Source organism: Coregonus lavaretus (assembly GCF_964263955.1).
Source record: "Coregonus lavaretus genome assembly, chromosome: 10".
Lineage (NCBI taxonomy): Eukaryota > Metazoa > Chordata > Actinopteri > Salmoniformes > Salmonidae > Coregonus > Coregonus lavaretus.
This window is the reverse complement of record NC_139997.1, coordinates 31,411,430-31,434,784: the sequence shown is the minus strand read 5'-3', so window position 1 is coordinate 31,434,784 and position 23,355 is coordinate 31,411,430. Positions and strand designations below refer to the sequence as shown.

General features: G+C 46.9%; 1 protein-coding gene across 1 annotated transcript in view; it reads right to left on the bottom strand.

The window, feature by feature from the left end:
• The window catches only part of LOC311136256 (clathrin heavy chain 1-like), a 77,313-nt gene that overhangs the window by 16,236 nt on the left and 37,722 nt on the right, over window positions 1-23,355 (bottom strand). The window contains exons 7-25 of the mRNA XM_084170387.1: window positions 22,712-22,909; window positions 22,127-22,327; window positions 21,547-21,699; window positions 21,089-21,211; window positions 17,407-17,544; window positions 17,124-17,288; window positions 15,009-15,189; window positions 13,269-13,432; window positions 7,051-7,176; window positions 6,688-6,830; window positions 6,159-6,393; window positions 5,791-5,913; window positions 5,385-5,530; window positions 4,919-5,102; window positions 4,159-4,351; window positions 3,779-3,936; window positions 1,077-1,349; window positions 495-812; window positions 110-241 (exon numbers count right to left, since the gene is read on the bottom strand). Of these exons, the coding sequence (XP_084026513.1) occupies window positions 110-241; window positions 495-812; window positions 1,077-1,349; window positions 3,779-3,936; window positions 4,159-4,351; window positions 4,919-5,102; window positions 5,385-5,530; window positions 5,791-5,913; window positions 6,159-6,393; window positions 6,688-6,830; window positions 7,051-7,176; window positions 13,269-13,432; window positions 15,009-15,189; window positions 17,124-17,288; window positions 17,407-17,544; window positions 21,089-21,211; window positions 21,547-21,699; window positions 22,127-22,327; window positions 22,712-22,909 (3,354 nt within the window). The remainder of the gene's footprint in view (window positions 1-109; window positions 242-494; window positions 813-1,076; window positions 1,350-3,778; window positions 3,937-4,158; window positions 4,352-4,918; window positions 5,103-5,384; window positions 5,531-5,790; window positions 5,914-6,158; window positions 6,394-6,687; window positions 6,831-7,050; window positions 7,177-13,268; window positions 13,433-15,008; window positions 15,190-17,123; window positions 17,289-17,406; window positions 17,545-21,088; window positions 21,212-21,546; window positions 21,700-22,126; window positions 22,328-22,711; window positions 22,910-23,355) is intronic.

Sequence of the window (23,355 nt, the reverse complement as noted above, 5' to 3'; positions counted from 1 at the left end):
CTGTAGATACAAATACATAGCTTCACAGTCTTAGAATAACTACTATAACAGGTATCAATGCTTCAGTTTCCTGTGTTGGCAGATAGGGGGGAAAGAGAGCTTGTCTCACCTTGCTGAAGAAGTTGACGGCACGGGAGTGGTCCAGTCTGGGGGACAGCACTATGAGCAGGTCATTCAGTAACAAAGGCTTGAACTCCAAATAGAACTGAGTGGCTTTGTAATACAGCTCCACGTTGGCCACCTACACAGTCACAGGAAAGAGAGTAAGGGGGAGATTGTCATGTATGAAAGTATTGTGAAGAGAAGCCAATGCGTATGTCCAATTTTAACATTTTACTTTTGAAATTATTGTTTGTCATCTATTGTTGATGTCCTTTATTGTTTTATAATTGTAAGTGTATTGAGATGTTTCAATGTACTTTAAAGAAACACTGAACAATATCACATTAAGTCGAGCTTTGTCATTATAGATCCTATACAGCAATGACTGGTACCTTGGTGATAATGTCTTTGAACTGGCCCTCCTTCCAGGCGTCTGTGGGGTGGTTCATCATGGTGATTATGGCATTGTCAAACTCCTCGTACTTATCGTACAGGAACACCAGCTCCGCCCACAAGTGGGCCTGCTCTGCCGCCCGCAGAACCTTTGGAATGTTGACTCTGGACCAGAAGAGCTCCAGGTGCTCCCTCATCTTCTGGGGTTTGAATTTGGAGTAGAGGATGGCCAGCTCGGTGAACATACCCATGTGAGCCCGCTCCAGCCCCAGGGCTGCCTCCAGCATGGTGATCAGCTCCTCAAAGTAAGCACGGTCCTGAACATACAGGGAGAGGGGGGGATTTGTTAAAGGGGGTCATGAGTTTGTAGAGGTAAAGCATTAAGAGGTTCTAAAGCACCAAATGTGATTGGAGAGAGAGAGAGTGTGTGGAGAGAGGTGGACAAAATGAGAACTTTTCAAGTTGACTAGACTGAAAACTCCAATTTAATACAAACATATAACCTTGACAGCATCTAGCAGCAAGGAGGATAAGGTGCATCGAGATCGAGTGGGTCGTGTGTGTGTGTGCATCAGTCTTACCTGGTAGTAGTTGATGAGTTCCTCCAGTTCGTCAGCATGCACCACGATATGGAGGCCACACATCTGGGCCAGCCGGAACTCCTCTCCGTCCACGCAGGCGAAGCACACTTCCTTCCAGGTCCTAGTGCTGTTGGCCTTGCGCGCCCCGTCTACCGCCGCCTGGTACTCCCCGAGATGAACCAGGGTGGACGCCAGGCGGCCGAAGTTGGACACGTTGTTGTACAGTAACTTGGCCGCATCGTACATTTTCTCATCGTAACAGCGGTCGCCGACCTTCGGTGAGAGGAGAATCGTATGAATGTCAATCAACATCTTACATAAGGAGTTGTTTGGGAAAACAGAAAATAATGTCCTGGTTAAGATTCGAAAACACTTCCTGGTGAACTAGGAGCGAAAAATCACACCGCCGTTTATATTTCCCATTGACTTTGAATACAACAACCTGTACTGTTTAATATATCAGTCTGGCCTACAGTAACAGTACCTGTTGTATGCAGTCTGGCCTATAGTAACAGTACCTGTTGTATGCAGTCTGGCCAATAGTAACAGTACCTGTTGTATGCAGTCTGGCCTATAGTAACAGTACCTGTTGTATGCAGTCTGGCCTATAGTAACAGTACCTGTTGTATGCAGTCTGGCCAATAGTAACAGTACCTGTTGTATGCAGTCTGGCCTATAGTAACAGTACCTGTTGTATGCAGTCTGGTCTACAGTAACAGTACCTGTTGTATGCAGTCTGGCCTATAGTAACAGTACCTGTTGTATGCAGTCTGGCCTATAGTAACAGTACCTGTTGTATGCAGTCTGGCCAATAGTAACAGTACCTGTTGTATGCAGTCTGGCCTATAGTAACAGTACCTGTTGTATGCAGTCTGGCCTATAGTAACAGTACCTGTTGTATGCAGTCTGGCCTATAGTAACAGTACCTGTTGTATGCAATTTGGTCTACAGTAACAGTACCTGTTGTATGCAGTCTGGCCTATAGTAACAGTACCTGTTGTATGCAGTCTGGCCAATAGTAACAGTACCTGTTGTATGCAGTCTGGCCTATAGTAACAGTACCTGTTGTATGCAGTCTGGCCTATAGTAACAGTACCTGTTGTATGCAGTCTGGCCAATAGTAACAGTACCTGTTGTATGCAGTCTGGCCTATAGTAACAGTACCTGTTGTATGCAGTCTGGCCTATAGTAACAGTACCTGTTGTATGCAGTCTGGCCTATAGTAACAGTACCTGTTGTATGCAATTTGGTCTACAGTACCAGTTGGATGCAATGACGTATACAAACCCTGGATAAGTGATGCTAGGTCTTGGCCAATAAGAGCCTTTCAAGCCACGATTATCATACTCCTCCTTTTGGGGCTTTGATTAATGGAAGTAAATCAAGGAAAAATGATACACCCCACATTAAAATGGCCAACTTGTCAACAACGTCACAATGTGCGGCATATGGATGCAGCCAGCACCAATTCAAGGGATGTGGGAAGACATTTCATATGTAAGTACCAAAATGTTTTGCGTAGAAAATGTACTTTTTGGTCTACTTTGAGAGACCGACTGCTCCTGACAGCTTGTGGTACTGTGTAACCATAGCAACGCTTGTAAGCAAATGTCTGTGTATTGTATGTGTACAATTGAACTGCTGTTGTTATGGATTTTCTAATAGTCCTTTCACAACTGTTGAACAAATATAGTGCATTGACAATGAATGTAGTTAAAGCTAGCAGCCAGCCTAGTACCTACATGACATAATGTATACAAAAAGGCCACTAGTGAACCCAGTGTTTTTTACAGTCTATGAGTGAATCAGTTCTTAGGTTTATTGTACTAAGAGTCATTTATTGATATTGAGTCTATTGCAACTTCTTTTTACTGGCTTCATGGGGGAGTAACTTTACATCAGATTGATCTTAAATTGGTCAGCAATATTGAAAACATTATTATGGGATCATGGATTAACTTCTCCAGCTTAACATTATACAATCGACATTGTGGGTGCTTTTGTAAATTCAATCTGGAGTGCCAGAGTGCGCTCTGGGCGTTTCGTAAATTCAGAGTGTTTTGCTCTCGGAGCGTTCAGAGCGCACAGTGGACGCTCTGGCCAAGGAGTAGGGTTGATCCGAGTGTTCTGACCTCAACGGCAGTCAAGCACCCGAGCTAACTGGCTAACGTTGGCTAGCTTGCTAGCTACTTCCAGACACAAATGAGAGAACAGCTCATTCAGATCATTTTACTCGCCCTTGCAGAGCTGGTTAGGCTGTTTTCATGTTATCCAGAGCGTTGGTGACTGTAACTGTACTGCTGGCAACAATTTTATTACGCTTTTTTGCCGACGTTTACAGACACCGGCCATATTCAACGGGTGTTGAGCGTTCATAAATTAATCAGTTATTCTGCGCTATGGCACACTCAGATGAGAGTGCTCTGAAATCGGAGTAGATGGCAGAGTGAATTTACGAACGCACCCTGTGTTGCTTTGTAGTGTAGAGAGGTGAGCTACATGTTTACATTTCAACAGCTACAGGTTAGGTTTTGGAAGATAAATACGTATTTTTTTCATTAGACACTAATACATACTTTTTTTTTTTTACAACACATAGTATTGTATGAACTCCCCCCCCGTCAGTCATCTAGTCAATACATACCCTCAGTGGCCAGGTTATTAGGTACAGTACCTGTTGTATTAATTTTGGTCTACAGTACCTGTTGGATGTGGGCGTTGTTGGGTCCGTTGATGAACTCCTCCAGCTCAGCCAGACGGTTGGTCTTGGCCAGGGCGAAGATGAGCTCTGTCTCCACATAGGACTCACGGGCCTTTTTACGAGCCATCTGAAGGAACTTCACCAGGTCCTCCCAGTTACCTAACACACACCAGAACAACCATTAGTCAGTTAAGAGAGGCTGGGAGGCTACAGTACCTTGGATCCTGAGGTCAGTCAGTGAGCCGCTGATGATTACAGAAAGTCACCAAAAACAGCTGGACATTTCCCAGACTGTATTCACTGACTTTGGGTGATTTTACCCATTCTAATACCCACCCTGCCACCCCCTATCTCAACAATGGTCTGCCCCACAATCCTTACCACTCTGGTCCGCGGCCTGTACCACCTCCATGTAGGCAGAGGGGTCGTCAGCCTTGATGTAGGAGTCGATGGCCTCCTTGACCAGGCCCTTCTGCAGCTGAGCCTTGGCCAGCTGGCTCCACACGGCCGGCTCGTTGCAACGCTCGGCAAACTCATAGGCCCGGTCCAGGTTCCCAATGTGCTCAATCAGAACCTGGGGAGGAGAGACAACAGGGGAGTCAACATCACACCATGACAGGAAGTCAGACGGTGTGTGTTAATCATGTTGACTAGCTTCTCTTCTCACCACCTTTCCTTTATTAGAGATTTTTTTACCACGTGTTTTTATTTGTTTAGTAATTTCTTGTTGGGGGGCGGGGTTACAGGTACATTATCTATTTACATGTACCTGTAGGCTGCCACTCAAAAGAACAAAAAAGAAACTGAAATACATACAGTTGAAGTAATAATAAATTCAGTATGAACAGGAAAAGTAAACAAAAAAAGAAGCAGACCTCCACCCCAACCTCCCATCCCTTACCCCCAACCTCCCATCCCATCCCATACCCCCAACCTCCCATACCCCCAACCCCACCCTTCCTTTATGACCACTGCTAGGACTGGATAGGAGAAGGGACTGGATAGGTCTCCAGACCTTCAACCAGGTTTATTTTACCAGTCCGATAATTTCAGATCAGTGATACTGAAGGTAATAGAGAGATAGAAAAGGGTGATATGATTACTCCATGGCGTTTGTGGGGGGTTAGGGTTCATCTCTCACCTGCACGGCCGAAGTGTTGACGTCAAACTTCTTGAAGATAGCGAATGCCTCCTCGAAGAGCTCGTTGCTGATGGCGATGTTGGCGATGTCTGGAGCGTCATAATTATCCAAGCGGTTGATGTACTCCATCACACGGGTACGGTCCGCCTTGATGGCTGTCAGGATCAGCAGGTTCTGCAGGTTTCTGGATCAACACACAAACTATCCTCAGCATTGACACACAAAAACACCAAATAATCACGCACCATCCCGGAATTCACCGTAGTGAAGTTCAGCAATTGTATGTGTAAAGTTTACATTTACAGTAAAGTGTGTTGCGATTTTAAAATGTACTTTAAATAAAGTTGGATTTGATTGATTTGGAAAAGTATAACAAAGATGGCGGAAGTGAACGAGAGAGAAGACACACAATGGACAGCCCAGCCTACAGTGAGCACAGGTATCAGAGCGCTAAGAGCTCTGTTACCTGTGTTCACTGAAGACTGAGTTATCCAGTACGATCTTCTCCAGCAGCTCAATGAGTTCGTTGGGCAGGTCTGCAGTCATGAAGGCCTTGACTGTGACTGACACCTCCTCTGGGTCCTGAGTCTCAGACAGGGCGGTCTGCACCACCTGACAGGGAGGGAAAAATAGATTTAGACAGGGTCATGAGGAGATGCATGAACCTCAAACTCCTTTATTGTTTACAGTAGGGTTCGGCTCAATTCCACTCTCAATTGAGTCAATTGAAGAAGTGAACTGAAATTCAATTAATTAACTGAAAAATCCTCATAGAAAATTTAGGGCAATTTACAATTCATAAATTGAACATGAAATCAACCTCAACCCTGGTTCAGAGCTGGCACAGGGGTAACAGAAAGGTGGGGTCCCACCTGGTCGATGAGTGGTCTTCTGAAGGGGTTGGTCTCCAGCAGCACGCTGGCCCACAGGTCCGGGTCCCTGCGACGTACCAGGTAGCGAGACAGACTCTTGAACAGGGAGTTCTCATTGCACACCTGAGAGAAAACAGAGAGAACACAGTTACTCCACCAGGCTATCACCTCACATTCTGAAATAACCTAATATGTAGGCTATTCCCAGTATTGCTGTTTTAAGCAAAGAATGTCGGTTAAAATCATGCATAACAATGTAGAGAATTTCAATTTACATTTATCACAGTGCTTTTTTGTAAAAAATTAAATGATATATGAAACTATTTCCTATAAGAAGAGGAAGAGGAGAAGAAGAATAGGCTACTGACGTTGATGAGTTCCTGGTCACACTGTCCTCTCTCGTAGGCCACGCAGGCCAGGTGGGGGTCCCTCTTCTCGCAGTACTTGCCCACCACACGGCTGTCGTAGTAGGGGTTCTCACGCAGGAAGCGCTCAGGGTTGTTGTTACTGTCGATGTAGATCTTGGCCAGGGCATTGTGGGTAGCGGGCTCCTCACAGCCCTCATGGATACGGGCCTCCAGCCAGGGCAGGAGAAGCTTCAGTCTGAGGAAAAGGAGGGGAGAGAGAAAGAGAGAGAGAGAGATGAGCCTGCTGACTACTAATGATGCAGATAGCACAGCTAGTATATTAAAGACTAAGTTATAGTAAAGACACTGTTGTTCTTGACACCCTGGTGTTTGAAGAGGCTGGGGGCTTGGGGCTGATTCACCAGCTACTATCAACTATATTTATAATAATAATAATAATAATAATAATAATAATAAGCCATTTAACTATATTTCACCCCTCTAACTAGTAGTTATTTTTTGCCATCTGGTGAGAATGGGGTTGCTGTACCTGTTCCTCTTTTCCACCTCGGCCACCAGTTCGTCAGTGGAGAACTGTCCTCTGACCACCAGGATCAGACTCTTAATGACGTCCTCAGAACAGTCCACGTCCAGAAGCCCTCCTATCACCACCGGCAGACGGCTGGGGTTCACCTAATACACACACGTCAATATCCTGTACACACATTCCTGGACACTGCATTTTGAGTGTGGGGGTGTTTTTTGAGTCTGTGCGAACATGACACTAAATATGTATATAGTTTCTGTAGTTAGAAACTTAGAATATCAAGTTTGAAAGTTGGTAGATTTTGTAAACGTAGACAAGTATTGTCTCGTAGATGCTTGCTAGTGTGTGAGTTTGTGTTTGACTTACTTTCTGCACGTAGATCTCAATGTATTTCTGCAGGTTGTTGCGGTACAGGTAGAGGACCAGGTCGTGGACAAAGTCGAAGCGGTCACACACGATGATGAGCGGAAGCTGGTCGGTCAGCTTGGCCTCCTGTCCAATCACAGAGCAGGGGGAGGGGCCAAGGTTAGTTTGACATCATTGTTATGAGACGGTGCACCTGATCACAGCCCACCAATGATCACAGCCAAACCTGACACGCTTTAACCACAGAGAATTCACAGGCTATATAAACTCATCAAAAAAAATAAACGTCCCCTTTTCAGGACCCTGTCTTTCAAAGATAATTCGTAAAAATCAAAATAACTTCACAGATCTTCATTGTAAAGGGTTTAAACACTGTTTCCCATGCTTGTTCAATTAACCATAAACAATTAATGAACATGCACCTGTGGAACGGTCGTTAAGACACTAACAGCTTACAGACGGTCACAGTTATGAAAACTTAGGACACTAAAGAGGACTTTCTACTGACTCTGAAAAACACCAAAAGAAAGATGCCTAAGACAGCGCTACAGGGAGACAGGACGGACAGCTGATCATCCTCGCAGTGGCAGACCATGTGTAGCAACACCTGCACAGGATCGGTACATCCGAACATCACACCTGCAGTACAGGATGGCAACAACAACTGCCCGAGTTACACCAGGAACGCACAATCCCTCCATCAGTGCTCAGACTGTCCGCAATAGGCTGAGAGAGGCTGGACTGAGGGCTTGTAGGCCTGCTGTAAGGCAGGTCCTCACCAGACATCACCGGCAACAACGTCGCCTATGGGCACAAACCCACCGTCGCTGGACCAGACAGGACTGGCAAAAAGTGCTCTTCACTGACGAGTCGTGGTTTTGTCTCACCAGGGGTGATGGTCGGATTCACGTTTATCGTCAAAGGAATGCACGTTACACCGAGGCCTGTACTCTCGAGCGGGATCGATTTGGAGGTGGAGGGTCCGTCATGGTCTGGGGCGGTGTGTCACAGCATCATCGGACTGAGCTTGTTGTCATTGCAGGCAATCTCAACGCTGTGCGTTACAGGGAAGACATCCTCCTCCCTCATGTGGTACCCTTCCTGCAGGCTCATCCTGACATGACCCTCCAGCATGACAATGCCACCAGCCATACTGCTCGTTCTGTGCGTGATTTCCTGCAAGACAGGAATGTCAGTGTTCTGCCATAGCCAGCGAAGAGCCCGGATCTCAATCCCATTGAGCACGTCTGGGACCTGTTGGATCGGAGGGTGAGGGCTAGGGCCATTCTCCACCAGAAATGTCTGGGAACTTGCAGGTGCCTTGGTGGAAGAGTGGGGTAACATCTCACAGCAAGAACTGGCAAATCTGGTGCAGTCCATGCAGCTGGTGGCCACACCAGATACTGACTGTTACTTTTGATTTTGATCCCCCCCTTTGTTCAGGGACACATTATTCAATTTATGTTAGTCACATGTCTATGGAACTTGTTCAGTTTATGTCTCAGTTGTTGAATCTTATAAATATTTACACATGTTAAGTTTGCTGAAAGTAAACGCAGTTGACAGTGAGAGGACGTTTCTTTTTTTGCTGAGTTTATGATCGTAATGGCTAGTGTTGAAGCTTTGAGTGTTTTTTGTTTTTAGTTCCTGTATGTATAGATGTTTTTAAGAAAGCAAAAAAAATAGCAAGCGGTTCAATGTTAAAATCCGAGCTTGAAGTTTGACTAATCTTGTTGGGTTTATACAACCACTAATGTACAATGATAAAATATTAGAATCACTTAAAATGAAATTGGGAAGTTATTTTCCAGTTTAAACGATCCTGCTCGAGTGATTTGAAAATTAGACAATATCATGAAAAATACGTAACTACAACAACAAACGGGAGGCATCACATTTTGAGAGGTTAGAAGATGGTTAAGTACTGAAAACATTTTGTTTACTACGACTGAGTGGACAGAGAAGAAAAGAAAGACAAAAGGAGAGAAACAAGAAAACCCTATTGTAAGGATCAATCACATATGTACACAAACCTAGGTCTCCATCTGCAGGTACTACTGAGGTACTGCCACACACTGCCAGACTAGACTCTCCATACAGTGTGTGTGTGTCATCACTGGGTGACTGCCATCAACACACTACAGGATCTATGGTGCTTCATGACGTCAGTGATCTTCAGATCGGAAAGTCGGAGCTCTAGAAAGACACCTGAGTTTCCGACTTTGAATTCCGAGTTGGATGACCGGTCAAAACTATTTTTCCCAGTCGGAGCTCGTCCCTGCCCCCAGATTTCCCAGTTATAATGAATGCACTGAAGTTGGAAGTCTGAGATTTCCAAATTTAAGAGTTCCCAGTTGTTTTGAACAAGACATAATACCATGGGATTGTTAAACTCTCAGACTTATACTCCTAGGGGCAGCAACCATAAAGACTGGATTTGAAGACATCTAGAGCATGTTGTTGAAAACAATGGCTGCTGCCCAAATAGCACCCTATTCTCTATGTAGTGCACTACTTTTGAGGTCCATTGGCTCCCCCTGTACAGCCTTGGAGACTGATACAGTATGTGCATTTAGTTTCTTAATCTATCCACAGAGGTAAACAAATTCAAATCCACCACCAGTAGAACATATAGCCATGCTTGTGCTGGATAGACTTTCCATACGGATAACAACCTAATTTGACTACAGCTCAGATTACAGCTAGCTATGCACAGTCACAAATACAAAACTAAAGAACACTCACACAACACCTTCTAGCAAGTAGCTCAGCTATCTATCAAACTACGGGTTTTGGACTTGTTTGAACAGACAGACTATAGTGTGGTGCACCCCATCGTGGGTGTATGGTTTTTGGGTACAGCGTAGGGCTGGGCGATATATCAAATTATATATTCATGAGCGTTCTGTCTTTTTGGTCTTGTCTCGCTGTGCACCTTCCCACTCGCACATACGCCAAGCCCCTCCCCCTGCCACTCACAATAAAGACGAAGATTTGTATTTGTAAGATAACGTCTTCCTCTGACAACAAGCAGTTTAACCTCACTATTTGGATTCGAGGGTTGGTCCAACAGAATCGGTTATACGAACACCGAAACCCTTAGACATTGTTTTACTGTAATAAACGAGACCTTAACCTTTCTAACGATACCGTTTTCACGTCTCAACTCCCAAAATGTAGAACAGAGACCCTACTAAAACTAGTGTATCAATGAACATGATTGTTAGTCACGTGTGGCATTGCGGTACAGCTAGCAGCATTTTAGCCACAGACCCATGTGCTAGCTGTCTAGTCGGTTTTATAAATGTGCAATAAGCAATTGGCAACTCGTTCTCATTCTGAGAAATAGTATTGGGGATTTATTATTCTCCTAAATTGATGGGATGACTAACTTAGAAAGAATGCATTCTTGACTGGGCTAATGTAGGCTGTGACACCTGGCAGGCTGTGATTGATGTGAAGAGCTGTTTTAGGGGGTAAAATGAGATAAGGATTGTGTCTTCAAATGCTAGACTATACTAGTTCTTTGTGATCTGTGAGCCTTCCTTGGACGTAGGAATGATGTCTAAGGGAGCTGGCTCTTCTCACTATGATAGGTTGTTATGATAAACTTGTGCCTGGCTGAAGTGTGCAACAAATGGCGCCGAGGAGATGAGACCAACCCCTGAACCAACTGAGTAAAGTTTAAACCACACTCAGTTCTTTACTCTGATTGGCCAGCAGAGAAGTGGGAAACTTTCTCTGTCAGAGTATTTGAGCAACAATCTGAAACAATGGATTTAGTTCTCTGGGGTGTCCTGCGAGGTATCTCAGAGAGCCCGTATATACGAAACATCATATTTACCATTGAAGGTTTTTGCATTAATTAAAATAACTAGTATATCTTAGAAGTCGTGTTGACCTCTTTTGTTCCTAATACCAGATTTGAATTGACGCGACTTTGACAATAGCCTAAGCATCTTCTTATCCAGGTTGGCCACTTGATTTCAATATCTAAACAAAGTGAACAAGCTATGTTGTTCAAACAGTTGGAGAAGGACAGGAGGTTGTATTCATAACAGTTCAACTGTTCTTTCTAACTTGTTAACAAGCAAATAGCTCCAAGTTGGCTACACTTTAAATATAAAGATAAGCTGGCTATTCACTAGCATGTGATCACTAGCATGTGAGCTTGTGCTTGAGAGATTGTTTATGAGACCTGTGTTAATTTTCTATAATGCCTGCTACAAGAAGTTAGTCATTATTAGTGGAGGTGCATTGTTCTGGTTAAAGTTGTAAAAATATACATATATATATTTCATCGACAGACTTGAAAGCCAGATTATTGCAAAAAAGCAGGTTAAACTCTACTTTGATAAAATAATATTATTAGTCGGTTTATGGTTGTGGAAGTCTTATATTTAGCCTAGGTATAATTTTGCATGCAGTTTATTGACCTTTAATTGTGCAACAAAGCTTATTTAGAGAACAAAAATCCAGATACACTACATGGCCAAAAGTATGTGGGCACCCCTTCAAATTAGTGGATTCGGCTACTTCAGCCACACCCGTTGCTGACAGATGTATAATGTCGAGCACACAGCCATGCAATCTCCATAGACAAACATTGACAGTAGAATGGCCCGTACTGAAGAGCTCAGTAACTTTCAACATGGCACCGTCATAGGATGCCACCTTTCCAACAAGTCAGTTCGTCAAATTTCTGCCTTGCTAGGACTGTAAGAGCTGTTATTGTGAAGTGGAAACGTGGAGGAGCAACAACGGCTCAGCCGCGAAGTGGTAGGCCACACAAGCTCACAGAACGGGACCACTGAAGCGCATAAAAATAGTCTGTCCTCGGTTGCAACACTCACTACAGAGTTCCAAACAGCCTCTGGAAGCAACGTCAGCACAATAACTGTTCGTTGGGAGCTTCATGAATTGGTTTCAATGGCCGAGCAACCGCACACAAGCCTAAGATCACCATGCGCAATGCCAAGCGTCGGCTGGAGTGGTGTAAAGCTCGCCACCATTGGACTCTGGAGCAATGGAAACGCGTTCTCTGGAGTGATGAATCACGCTTCACCATCTGTCAGTCCGACGGACGAATCTGGGATTGGTGGATGCCAGGAGAACGCTACCTGCCCCAATGCATAGTGCCAAACTTTAGTTTGTAATACTAGTCTGGGGCCGTTTTTCATGGTTCGGGCTAGGCCCCTTAGTTCCAGTGAAGGGAAATCTTAAAGTTACAGCATACAATGGCATTCTAGACGATTCTGTGCTTCCAACTTTGTAGCAACAGTTTGGGCAAGGCCTTTTCTTGTTTCAGCATGACAATGTGCCCCCGTGCTGCACAAAGCGAGGTCCATACAGAAATGGTTTGTTGAGATTGGTGTGGAAGAACTTGACTGGCCTGCACAGAGCCCTGACCTCAACCCCATCGAACACCTTTGGGATGAATTGGAACGCCGACTGTGAGACAGGCCTAATCACCCAACATCAGTGCCCGACCTCACTAATGCTCGTGGCTGAATGGAAGCAAGTCCACGCAGCAATGTTCCAACATTTAGTGGAAAGCCTTACCAGAAGAGTGAAGACTGTTATAGCAGCAAAGGGGGACCAACTCCATATTAATGCCCATGATTTTGGAATGAGATGTTCAACGAGCAGGTGTCCACATACTTTTGACCATGTAGTGTTTATCGTGAATCGCCCATATGTTTAAAAAATATAATAGAGATATGATTTTTAGGCCATATCGCCCAGACCTAGTACAGCGGCGGGTTGTGTCATTATACTTGTAATACATATCCCAGGTTTAATCAGGGATATGGGAGTCCTGTACTTGGGGATAGATATACCTGGTACATGTCCTGCCATTCCATAGACAACAGGGAAAAGCACAAGAGATAATAACCGCCATCAGTTGATTGAGGAACACTTCTTACCAATGAAAGAAACATTTAAGCGTTTCACAAACGCTAGTGTTAGCAGGTCGATATGCATATTAATAGGATTGACAGAAGTTTTGTAATTTCATTTCAACGTCATTTCTAAATTTTAAGAAAGAGAGAGAGAGAGAGAGAGAGAAAATGAAAGAGTAGAATAAAGTTAAACTTAAGAAAGATCGAAAGAGAAAGAAAAGCAAAACAAAAAGGGAGAGTACATCTTCAGTCAGTTGCATTTCACCTCCCTCTAGATACCTTCTTCCCGTCTCCCTCCCTACCTCCATCTTTTACCTTGAGGAAGTTCTTGACTCGTTCTGGGTCGTAGCAGTTGCTCTCTCTGCAGATCCTCTCCACCTCTTTGATCTGTCCCGTCTTGCAGGCTGCCTGTATGTACTTGAAGTGGACCTCTGCGTCCTGGCTGAAGTTAACGATGGAACCCAGGAAGTAGAACAGACCTGGGACAAAGCATCACCATAGAGACAATGTCAGTCAAGAGGAAATACAGTACCAGAGAACATGTCAGTCACATGTCAGGACATGTTCAATAGTAAAACCATTGCTGGGAAAATAGAACAGTGATTACGATAGGGCAACTACTGCACCCCAAGAGACCGGAGTGGACGGCTACTGTCACCATCTCATTGCCCCTTGTTTGATTAAATGTACATCACACTTCAGGCTATAATAACAAAAACAACATTCTTTGAGAATTAGCTGATGAAGATAAAACACTTGTACTTCTTAGGGACAACGCCATTTGCCAAAATCACAAACACTTTCCACCATGTTTGTTTTGCAAGAGTTATTTGGACAATTGAAAACAGTGGCTTTCTCTCACTTCGTTTATTGCGCTGTAGATCCATTATGATTGGGCACCTCGTCGTCTGTAGTCTACCCTGGGCCTACAGGCCATTCTACTGAGCCCATCAACCATTCTGCTGCCTCTGGCCTACTTAGCTGATTACAGGGCACATGGCTGAAAGAGAGAGTGATCCAACAGGATTCTAGACTAACGTTTTCCACTGGTGGCACCAGCACATGATTTGGTCACACCAATGTTTGACCTGACCTGCGTCCCATAATGTACCTGCATTCCATACAGAACCAGGCTAATAATGACTAGCCATCTTTTAAATTAGCATTCCCTTGCAGGGCTTGACATTCAGGTACATTTGCCAGTCTACAGTTGTCGGGCCCTATAAAATCAGATTGATCTTTTGGTAAATTCCGTTTTCATTTTTCCAGGTTGTAGGTTTTCACTCAAAATCACACTTTATAGATGTTTTTAAATGTTCCACAACAATGCTTAAAACCACATCAGGAGACCACTTCTGAGGTCTGGGAATAATACTTTTAAATTATTTTTATGTGGAGGGTGTAGTTCCCCTTTAATTCAATTGCACACCTAGCAAGAGACCATTGTGTTTGGTTAGCTGTGTTTTTGTACTGTACAATGTATAGTGTAGGCTACATGTGATGGCAGAGTATGCAAAACAAATACCCCGCGATTGATAAAAATCATCATTATATAATTCTGCCAGGTAGACCTACTTTGCAGTCAACATTTAATTATGAAGTTGTTTTGGGAAAGTTTGTGGGTTCATTTCCCACGGGGGGCCAGTATGAAAAAAATAACATTTTATGCACTCACTAACTGTAAGTCGCTCTGGATAAGAGCGACTGCTAAATGACTAAAATGTAAAGCCTTTAAAAAAATAAACATTCAAACAGCACATGATGACTGAATTGCGCATCGCAAAGATTCAACCAAGACTTCAGACCCAACTTTTTGAATACCTGTTTTTCATACCCATTGTTGTTTGAATAAATCTAGATAATTACAAAATAAAAGCAAATTGTGAACCAAAAACGAACGTGACCAGCAAAAAAATGTTTACTGCCACCCTAGCGACCTGTAAAAAAATTGGTCGCACTGCTAAGTCAAAGGGTCACAAATGCAAGTGTTTTGGTCACAATCTCGAACCCTGTCAAAGGGAAGTATAGAATAGTGTGTGTGGCTGTATGACGCACCCTCAAAGCTTTTGAAGGACTCAAAGAGCTCGGTTAGGGAGTTGGTGGAGAGCTGCTCGTGGTACTTGGAGGCCACCTGGACACAGATCTGCAGGTTCTGACGGATGTTGGCAGACAACATGGCCCTCAGGCACTCTAGAGAGTCCTCCACTGAGAGGGAGCCAAAGAAATTCACCAGCCACTAAGGGGAGGAAGAGAGGAGAGAGGAAGGGTGGGAGGGGGGAGAGAGAGAGAGGAAGGGAGGTTGGGGGGAGAGAGAGGAAGGGAGGTTGGGGGGAGAGAGGGAGGGAGGGAGGGGAGAGAGAGGAAGGGAGGGAGGGGGGAGAGGAAGGGAGGGAGGGGGGAGAGGAAGGGAGGGAGGGGGAGAAGAGAGGAAGGGAGGGAGGGGGAGAAGAGAGGAAGGGAGGGAGGGGGGGAAGAGAGGAAGGGAGGGAGGGGGGGAAGAGAGGAAGGGAGGGAGAGGGGGAAGAGAGGAAGGAAGGGAGGGGGGGAGAGAGGAAGGGAGGGAGGGAGAGAGGAAGGGAGGGAGGGAGAGAGGAAGGGAGGGAGGGACGGAGAGAGGAAGGGAGGGACGGGGAGAGAGGAAGGGAGGGACGGGGAGAGAGGAAGGGAGGGACGGGGAGAGAGGAAGGGAGGGACGGGGAGAGAGGAAGGGAGGGACGGGGAGAGAGGAAGGGAGGGACGGGGAGAGAGGAAGGGAGGGACGGGGAGAGAGGAAGGGAGGGACGGGGAGAGAGGAAGGGAGGGACGGAGAGAGGAAGGGAGGGACGGAGAGAGGAAGGGAGGGACGGAGAGAGGAGGAGAGAGGAAGGGAGGGAGGGGGAGAGAGGAAGGGAGGGAGGGGGAGAGAGGAAGGGAGGGACGGAGAGAGAGGAAGGGAGGGACGGAGAGAGGAAGGGAGGGACGGGGAGAGAGGAAGAGAGGGACGGGGAGAGAGGAAGGGAGGGACGGGGAGAGAGGAAGGGAGGGACGGGGAGAGAGGAAGGGAGGGACGGGGAGAGAGGAAGGGAGGGACGGGGAGAGAGGAAGGGAGGGACGGGGAGAGAGGAAGGGAGGGACGGGGAGAGAGGAAGGGAGGGACGGGGAGAGAGGAAGGGAGGGACGGGGAGAGAGGAAGGGAGGGACGGGGAGAGAGGAAGGGAGGGACGGGGAGAGAGGAAGGGAGGGACGGGGAGAGAGGAAGGGAGGGACGGAGAGAGGAAGGGAGGGACGGAGAGAGGAAGGGAGGGACGGAGAGAGGAAGGGAGGGACGGAGAGAGGAAGGGAGGGACGGAGAGAGGAAGGGAGGGACGGAGAGAGGAAGGGAGGGGGAGAGAGGAAGGGAGGGGGGGAGAGAGGAAGGGAGGGGGGGAGAGAGGGAGGGAGGGGGGGAGAGAGGGAGGGAGGGGGGGAGAGAGGGAGGGAGGGGGGGAGAGAGGGAGGGAGGGGGGGAGAGAGGGAGGGAGGGGGGGAGAGAGGAGGAGAGAGGAAGGGAGGGGGAGAGAGGAAGGGAGGGAGGGGGAGAGAGGAAGGGAGGGAGGGGGAGAGAGGAAGGGAGGGACGGAGAGAGAGGAAGGGAGGGACGGAGAGAGGAAGGGAGGGACGGAGAGAGGAAGGGAGGGACGGGGAGAGAGGAAGGGAGGGACGGGGAGAGAGGAAGAGAGGGACGGGGAGAGAGGAAGAGAGGGACGGGGAGAGGAAGGGAGGGACGGAGAGAGGAAGGGAGGGGGAGAGAGGAAGGGAGGGGGGGAGAGAGGGAGGGAGGGGGGGAGAGAGGGAGGGAGAGAGGGAGGGAGGGGGGGAGAGAGGGAGGGAGGGGGGGAGAGAGGGAGGGAGGGGGGGGAGAGAGGGAGGGAGGGGGGGGGAGAGAGGGAGGGAGGGGGGGGGGGAGAGGGAGGGGGGGAAGGGAGAGAGGGGGGAGAGAGAGGGAGAGAGCAAGAGAAAGGAGAGTAGGGTCAGAATTAGATAGTGTCATGAAGAAATACATGACAGTCATGTTCATCTAGCTGTGTTAATTGAAACCAATGTGATATGTTTGTTTTTTTACACTAGCTGACACATGAGAGGGGACTGGCCTGAATACTACTGTCATAGGGGGTTTTGAGGAGGGTTCACTAGGGTTTGTTGGATTCATACCTCTGGGTTGAGCAGGTGTGTGTGCACCACGGCCCGCTTGATGTCGTACAGGTCGGTGTAGTGCTCCAGAGCCCTCTGCAGCAGGCCAGCCTTCTCACACAGCTGGGCTATGTGGGCACGGTCGTAGTTGGTGAACATCTGGTTGCCCAGGATGGCATCCGCAACCTACAGAGAAGGATAAGCATGGAACGGTGATAAAGTGTGAATGTCAATTATAGTCACGTTCCCTTTGAGGGCAATTGGATTTTTGATTGTCATATCCTCATCTAAATTTAAGGTGAACCTGTGGGGCGTGCATGAGGTTCATCTCCAGGAGGCGTGTCTGTAGCGGCCCCTCAGAAGGCCTGTTGTTCTTCAGGGCATCCAATAGGAAGGAGGTACACTGCTGGACCAGGTTATACTCCATGAACACATCCACAATCTGAACAGACCGGGACAGAGAGAAACAAAATAACAACTGTCAACACAAGACACAGCCACAGAAATACACTACTTACAATTATGAGTATTTGAAATACTCTTGATTTAGCTTCGAGATTGGAATTTTGGGATTATTTCATTGGTCCGCGCCTTGAGTACACGTCCTGGTAATCCGTCTGGCCCCGCGGCTTTGTAAATGTTGACCTGTTTAAAGGTCTTGCTCACATCGGCTACTGAGAGCGTTATCACACAGTCGTCCAGAACAGCTGGTGCTCTCATGCATGCTTCAGTGTTGCTTGCCTCGAAACTAGCATAAAAGGCATTTAGCTCGTCTGGTAGGCTCGCGTCACTGGGCAGCTCACGGCTGGGTTTCCCTTTGTATTACGTAATAGTTTTCAAGCCCTGCCACATCCGACAAATGTCAGAGCCGGTGTAGTAGGATTCAATCTTAATCCTGTATTGACGCTTTGCCTGTTTGATGGTTCGTCTGAGGGCGTAGCAGGATTTCTTATAAGCGTCCGGATTAGTGTCCCGCTCCTTGAAAGCGGCAGCTCTAGCCTTTAGCGCAATGCAGATGTTGCCTGTAATCCATGGCTTCTGGTTGGGATATGTACGTCTAGAGTTGTTTTTCCTCTGTTTGCACATGTGACATGTTGGTATAAATTAGGTAAAACTGATTTAAGTTTGCCTGCATTAAAGTCCCCGGCCACTAGGCGCGCCACTTCTGGATGAGCATTTCCTCGTTTGCTTATGGCCTTATATCGTTGAGTGCGGTCTTCGTGCCAGCATCGGTTTGTGGTGGTAAATAGACGGCTACGAATAATATAGATGAGAACTCTCTTGGTAGATAGTGTGGTCTACAGCTTATCATGAGGTACTCTACCTCAGGCGAGCAATACCTCGAGACGTCTTTAATATTAGACATCGCGCACCAGCTGTTATTGACAAATAGACACACGTAGCTTCTCTGTCCTGCTGATGCATGGAAAATGCCAGCTCTATATTATCCGTATCGTCGTTCAGCCACGACTCAGTGAAACATAAGATACAGTTTTTAATGTCCCGTTCGTAGGATATTCTTGATCGTAGATCATCCATTTTGTTTTCCAATGATTGCACGTTGGCCAATAGAACGGATGGTAGTGGAGGTTTACTCACTCGCCTACGAATTCTCAGAAGGTAGCCCGACCTCCACCCCCCTTTTCTCTGTCTTTTCTTCACGCAAATGACGGGGATTTGGGCCCGTTCCCGAGAAAACGGGCCCGCGTCAGACTCGTTGAAGAGAAATGATTTGTCCAGTTCGAGGTGAGTAATAGCTGTTCTGATGTCCAGAAGTTATTTTCGGTCATAAGAGACGGTAGCAGCAACATTGACCCGGAAAATATAAAAAACTATCTTGACCCTGATCTCTCTTTTGACGAACATATCAAGACTGTTTCAAGGACAGCTTTTTTCCATCTACGTAACATTGCAAAAATCAGAAATTTTCTGTCCAAAAATGATGCAGAAAAATTAATCCATGCATTTGTTACTTCTAGGTTAGACTACTGCAATGCTCTATTTTCCGGCTACCCGGATAAAGCACTAAATAAACTTCAGTTAGTGCTAAATACGGCTGCTAGAATCCTGACTAGAACCAAGAAATTTGATCATATTACTCCAGTGCTAGCTTCCCTACACTGGCTTCCTGTTAAGGCAAGGGCTGATTTCAAGGTTTTACTGTTAACCTATAAAGCGTTACATGGGCTTGCTCCTACCTATCTTTCCGAGTTGGTCCTGCCGTACATACCAATACGTACGCTACGGTCACAAGACGCAGGCCTCCTAATTGTCCCTAGAATTTCTAAGCAAACAGCGGGAGGCAGGGCTTTCTCCTATAGATCTCCATTTTTATGGAACAGTCTGCCTACCCATGTGAGAGACGCAGACTCAGTCTCAACCTTTAAGTCTTTACTGAAGACTTATCTCTTCAGTAGGTCATATGATTGAGTGTAGTCTGGCCCAGGAGTGTGAAGGTGAACGGAAAGGCTGGAGCAACGAACAGCCCTTGCTGTCTCTGCCAGGCCGGTTCCCCTCTCCACTGGGGTTCTCTGCCTCTAACCCTGTTGCAGGGGCTGAGTCACTGGCTTGCAGGGGCTGAGTCACTGGCTTGCTGGTGCTCTTTCATGCCGTCCCTGGGAGGGGTGCGTCACTTGAGTGGGTTGAGTTACTGACGTGATCTTCCTGTCTGGGTTGGCGCCCCCCCCTTGGTTTGTGCTGTGGTGGAGACCTCTGTGGGCTATACTCGGCCTTGTCTCAGGATTGTAAGTTGGTGGTTGGGGATATCCCTCTAGTGGTGCGGGGGCTGTGCTTTGGCGGAGTGGGTGGGGTTATATCCTTCCTGTTTGGCCCTGTCCGGGGGTTTCTTCGGATGGGGCCACAGTGTCTCCGGACCGCTCCTGTCTCAGCCTCCAGTATTTATGCTGCAGTAGTTTATGTGTCGGGGGGCTGGGGTTAGTTGGTTATACCTGGAGTACTTCTCCTGTCTTATCCAGTGTCCTGTGTGAATTTAAGTATGCTCTCTCTAATTCTCTCGTTCTCTCTTTCTCTCTGAGAACCTGAGCCCTAGGACCATACGTCAGGACTACCGGGCATGATGACACCTTGCTGTCCCCAGTCCGCCTGGCCTTGCTGCTATTCCAGTTTCAACTGTTCTGCCTGCGGCTACGAAACCCCTACCTGTCCCAGACCTGCTGTTTTCAACTCTTAATGATCGGCTATGAAAAGCCAACTGAGAGACCTGAGCCCTAGGACCATACGTCGGGACTACCGGCCGTGGTGACTCCTTGCTGTCCCCAGTCCGCCTGGCCTTGCTGCTATTCCAGTTTCAACTGTTCTGCCTGCGGTTATGGAACCCCTACCTGTCCCAGACCTGCTGTTTTCAAACTCTTAATGATCGGCTATGAAAAGCCAACTGAGATTTATTCCTGATTATTATTTGACCATGCTTGTCACTTATGAACATTTTTGAACATCTTGGCATGGTTCTGTTATAATCTCCACCCGGCACAGCCAGAAGAGGACTGGCCACCCCTCATAGCCTGGTTCCTCTCTAGGTTTCTTCCTAGGTTTTCGCCTTTCTAGGGAGTTTTTCCTAGCCACCGTGCTTCTACACCTGCATTACTAGCTGTTTGGGGTTTTAGGCTGGGTTTCTGTACAGCACTTCGAGATATTAGCTGATGTAAGAAGGGCTATATAAAATAAAATTGATTGATTGATTGAATAAGTTAAAAAATAAGTTACAAACCATGCGAAAAAACTAACAAGATAGCACAGTTGGTTAGGAGCCCATAAAACGGCAGCCACCCCCTCCGGCGCCATTGTATAGTCTAGGGTCTCTTCCCCTCTCCCTCTCTCAAATCATTTCCCTCCTATCTCTCCCTTCCGTCTTCCTCCTTCCCCTCTCCCATCGTTCCCCCAATATCTCCCTCCTCCCACCCTCTCCCTCCCCTCCCCTCCCTCCTTCTCACTCGTCCTCCCTCTCCCCCCCCACTCCCCCCACCAACCTGTGTGATGTCAGCCAGAGGCTCCTCGTCCTGGACCAGCATCTGTGAGAACTGCAGGCCCTGTTCTGGACTGATCCTCATCACGTTCCTCAGCAGGAAGATCCAGTCTGGAGTGTAGCCCACCTACCCACACAGAAAGAGCAAGACAACAGTTACAACCACATTTACCAATGCACCAATCTACTCCTCAACGTACATATTTATAATATGTATTTAGTTTTTTAAACACCCTTTCATTGTCATATCACATACCTTTCAATCATACATCAAGTATCTAGCTAATGAAAGCTAAAGCCCTCTTTCCAACCCCCATTTGGCCCCAATGGAGCCGATCCCATTCTAAAGCCCCTCTCGGGACACTAAGATACAGCTCATCCACTTCCTCAAACATGTCATAAGGAAAGCAAACCAAGGAAACAGGAACATCAACAGAGCTCCATCGCAGAGTGAAAACGTACCTTCTTGGCGTACAGGACTATCTTGGGGAACTGTCCGGTCTCAGCGAAGCACTGGATGACCTTGTTGGGTACGTTGGCCCTCAGGTAGACGGAGAGAGCCAGGGTGGGGTCCACTGACTTCACCAGGTCCCCCAGCTCTTCAGAACACTCCAGCTGAGAAGAGACAAACCGTTAGTTTCACCACAAGTACCCTACAGGTAAAATAACCTACTGAAAACCCCTACAGAAAAGTTTTTTAAAAATAATATTTGGAATATAATGTAATGTTTCAATTGTGTGTGATTTTTAACACATTTAAACATTCACAATTAGTATGAAGCAGAAAACTATGGGGGGAAACATTGAGACAGACAAAGGAGCCGCCCACATTTCCCAGCACTCTCTGAAGGCGGGGAAAAACTCTTCAAATACTCAGCATAACAAACAGTTTGCCTCAAATCGTAGAAAGGACAAACAACTCTGATGATTGGGGAGATATGAACATGGACACACCCCCCCCCCCCCCTCAGGAAAGGCCTCTTCCTATGGGAGGTCAGATACCCATCTCTCCCCCTTCTCTCTGAGACAGACACACACACACCTTGTCCTCTTTGAGCCACTTCTCCAGCAGCTGCTTGCGTCCCTGCTGTAGGACGGGCCTGCACAGCTCCAGAGACTCAAACTTGTTGAGCTGGCCCTGGTCCAGCAGGATACCAAAGTACTGCAGCAGGGGAGAGGTCTGGCCTGGCTGGGCTGGCACACTCTGGAACTTACGGATGGTGTCTGGAGTACGCAGGATACCCTGGAGGGGAGAGAGGAGACAGAACAACAAGACATGGGTGGAGGGAGTCAGCTGCAGTTTATATATTCACAGAGCGATACTGCTGATACATGGCTGTGAGAGGGTTTTGCTAGCAACATATTGTACATAGCAACACGTACATGCTGGAGACAAACTATTCAAATGAGAGGAGTTAACGGTTATTTATTCAGAAATGCATTTGCATATCCAAAGTCTCTCGTGATCATGTGAGCTACTATTCACTTTGATATTGTATTGATGTAACATGATATGGACAAACAGAAAGCTGTAGTGGATATCAGAAAGTTTAACTTCCATTTAATTACAGCAATGTGATCAGACAGCCCCTGGAGGGAGACCCTGTACCGTTTATATACAAGTTACCTTTGGTGCATTGGCAGCCACCTTGGCAGCCTCAGAATAGTTTCCCCCGGCAAACAGGTTGTTGAACTTCCGTGCGAACAGCTCCTCGGCCCCAGCTAGGTTGTTACGGACGGCCATGCGCAGGGCCAGGTCTGGGTTCTGGAGCACATTGGTGATGTAGGGGATGATGTTCTCCTCCTCCACACACACTGACAGGACCTGGAGAGAGGACATGGGTGAGAGAGGAGTTTGAAAATCATCCATAAAATACAGACATAGGACCCAATAGACAAGAAACAATGGCTTTGTTCAATTGGGGGGGGGGGGGGGGACCTTCGAGAGTTAGTGCTTTAACCCTTTACACTCGTGGCAATTGGTCTATATAGATAGGGCTAAATTGAAATGTTTCTTACAGAAGAAATATGGAAAGCATATGGGGCTTCCGAGTGGCGCAACGGTCTAAGGCACTGCATCTCAGTGCTAGAGGCGTCACTACAGACCCTGGTTTGATTCCAGGCTGTATCACAATGACCGTGATTGGGAGTCCCATAGGGCGGCGCACAATTGGCCCAGTGTCGTCCGGGTTTGGCCGGTGTAGGCAGTTATTATAAATAAGAATTTGTTCTTCACTGACTTGACTAGCTAAATTATAAAATACGATCTTA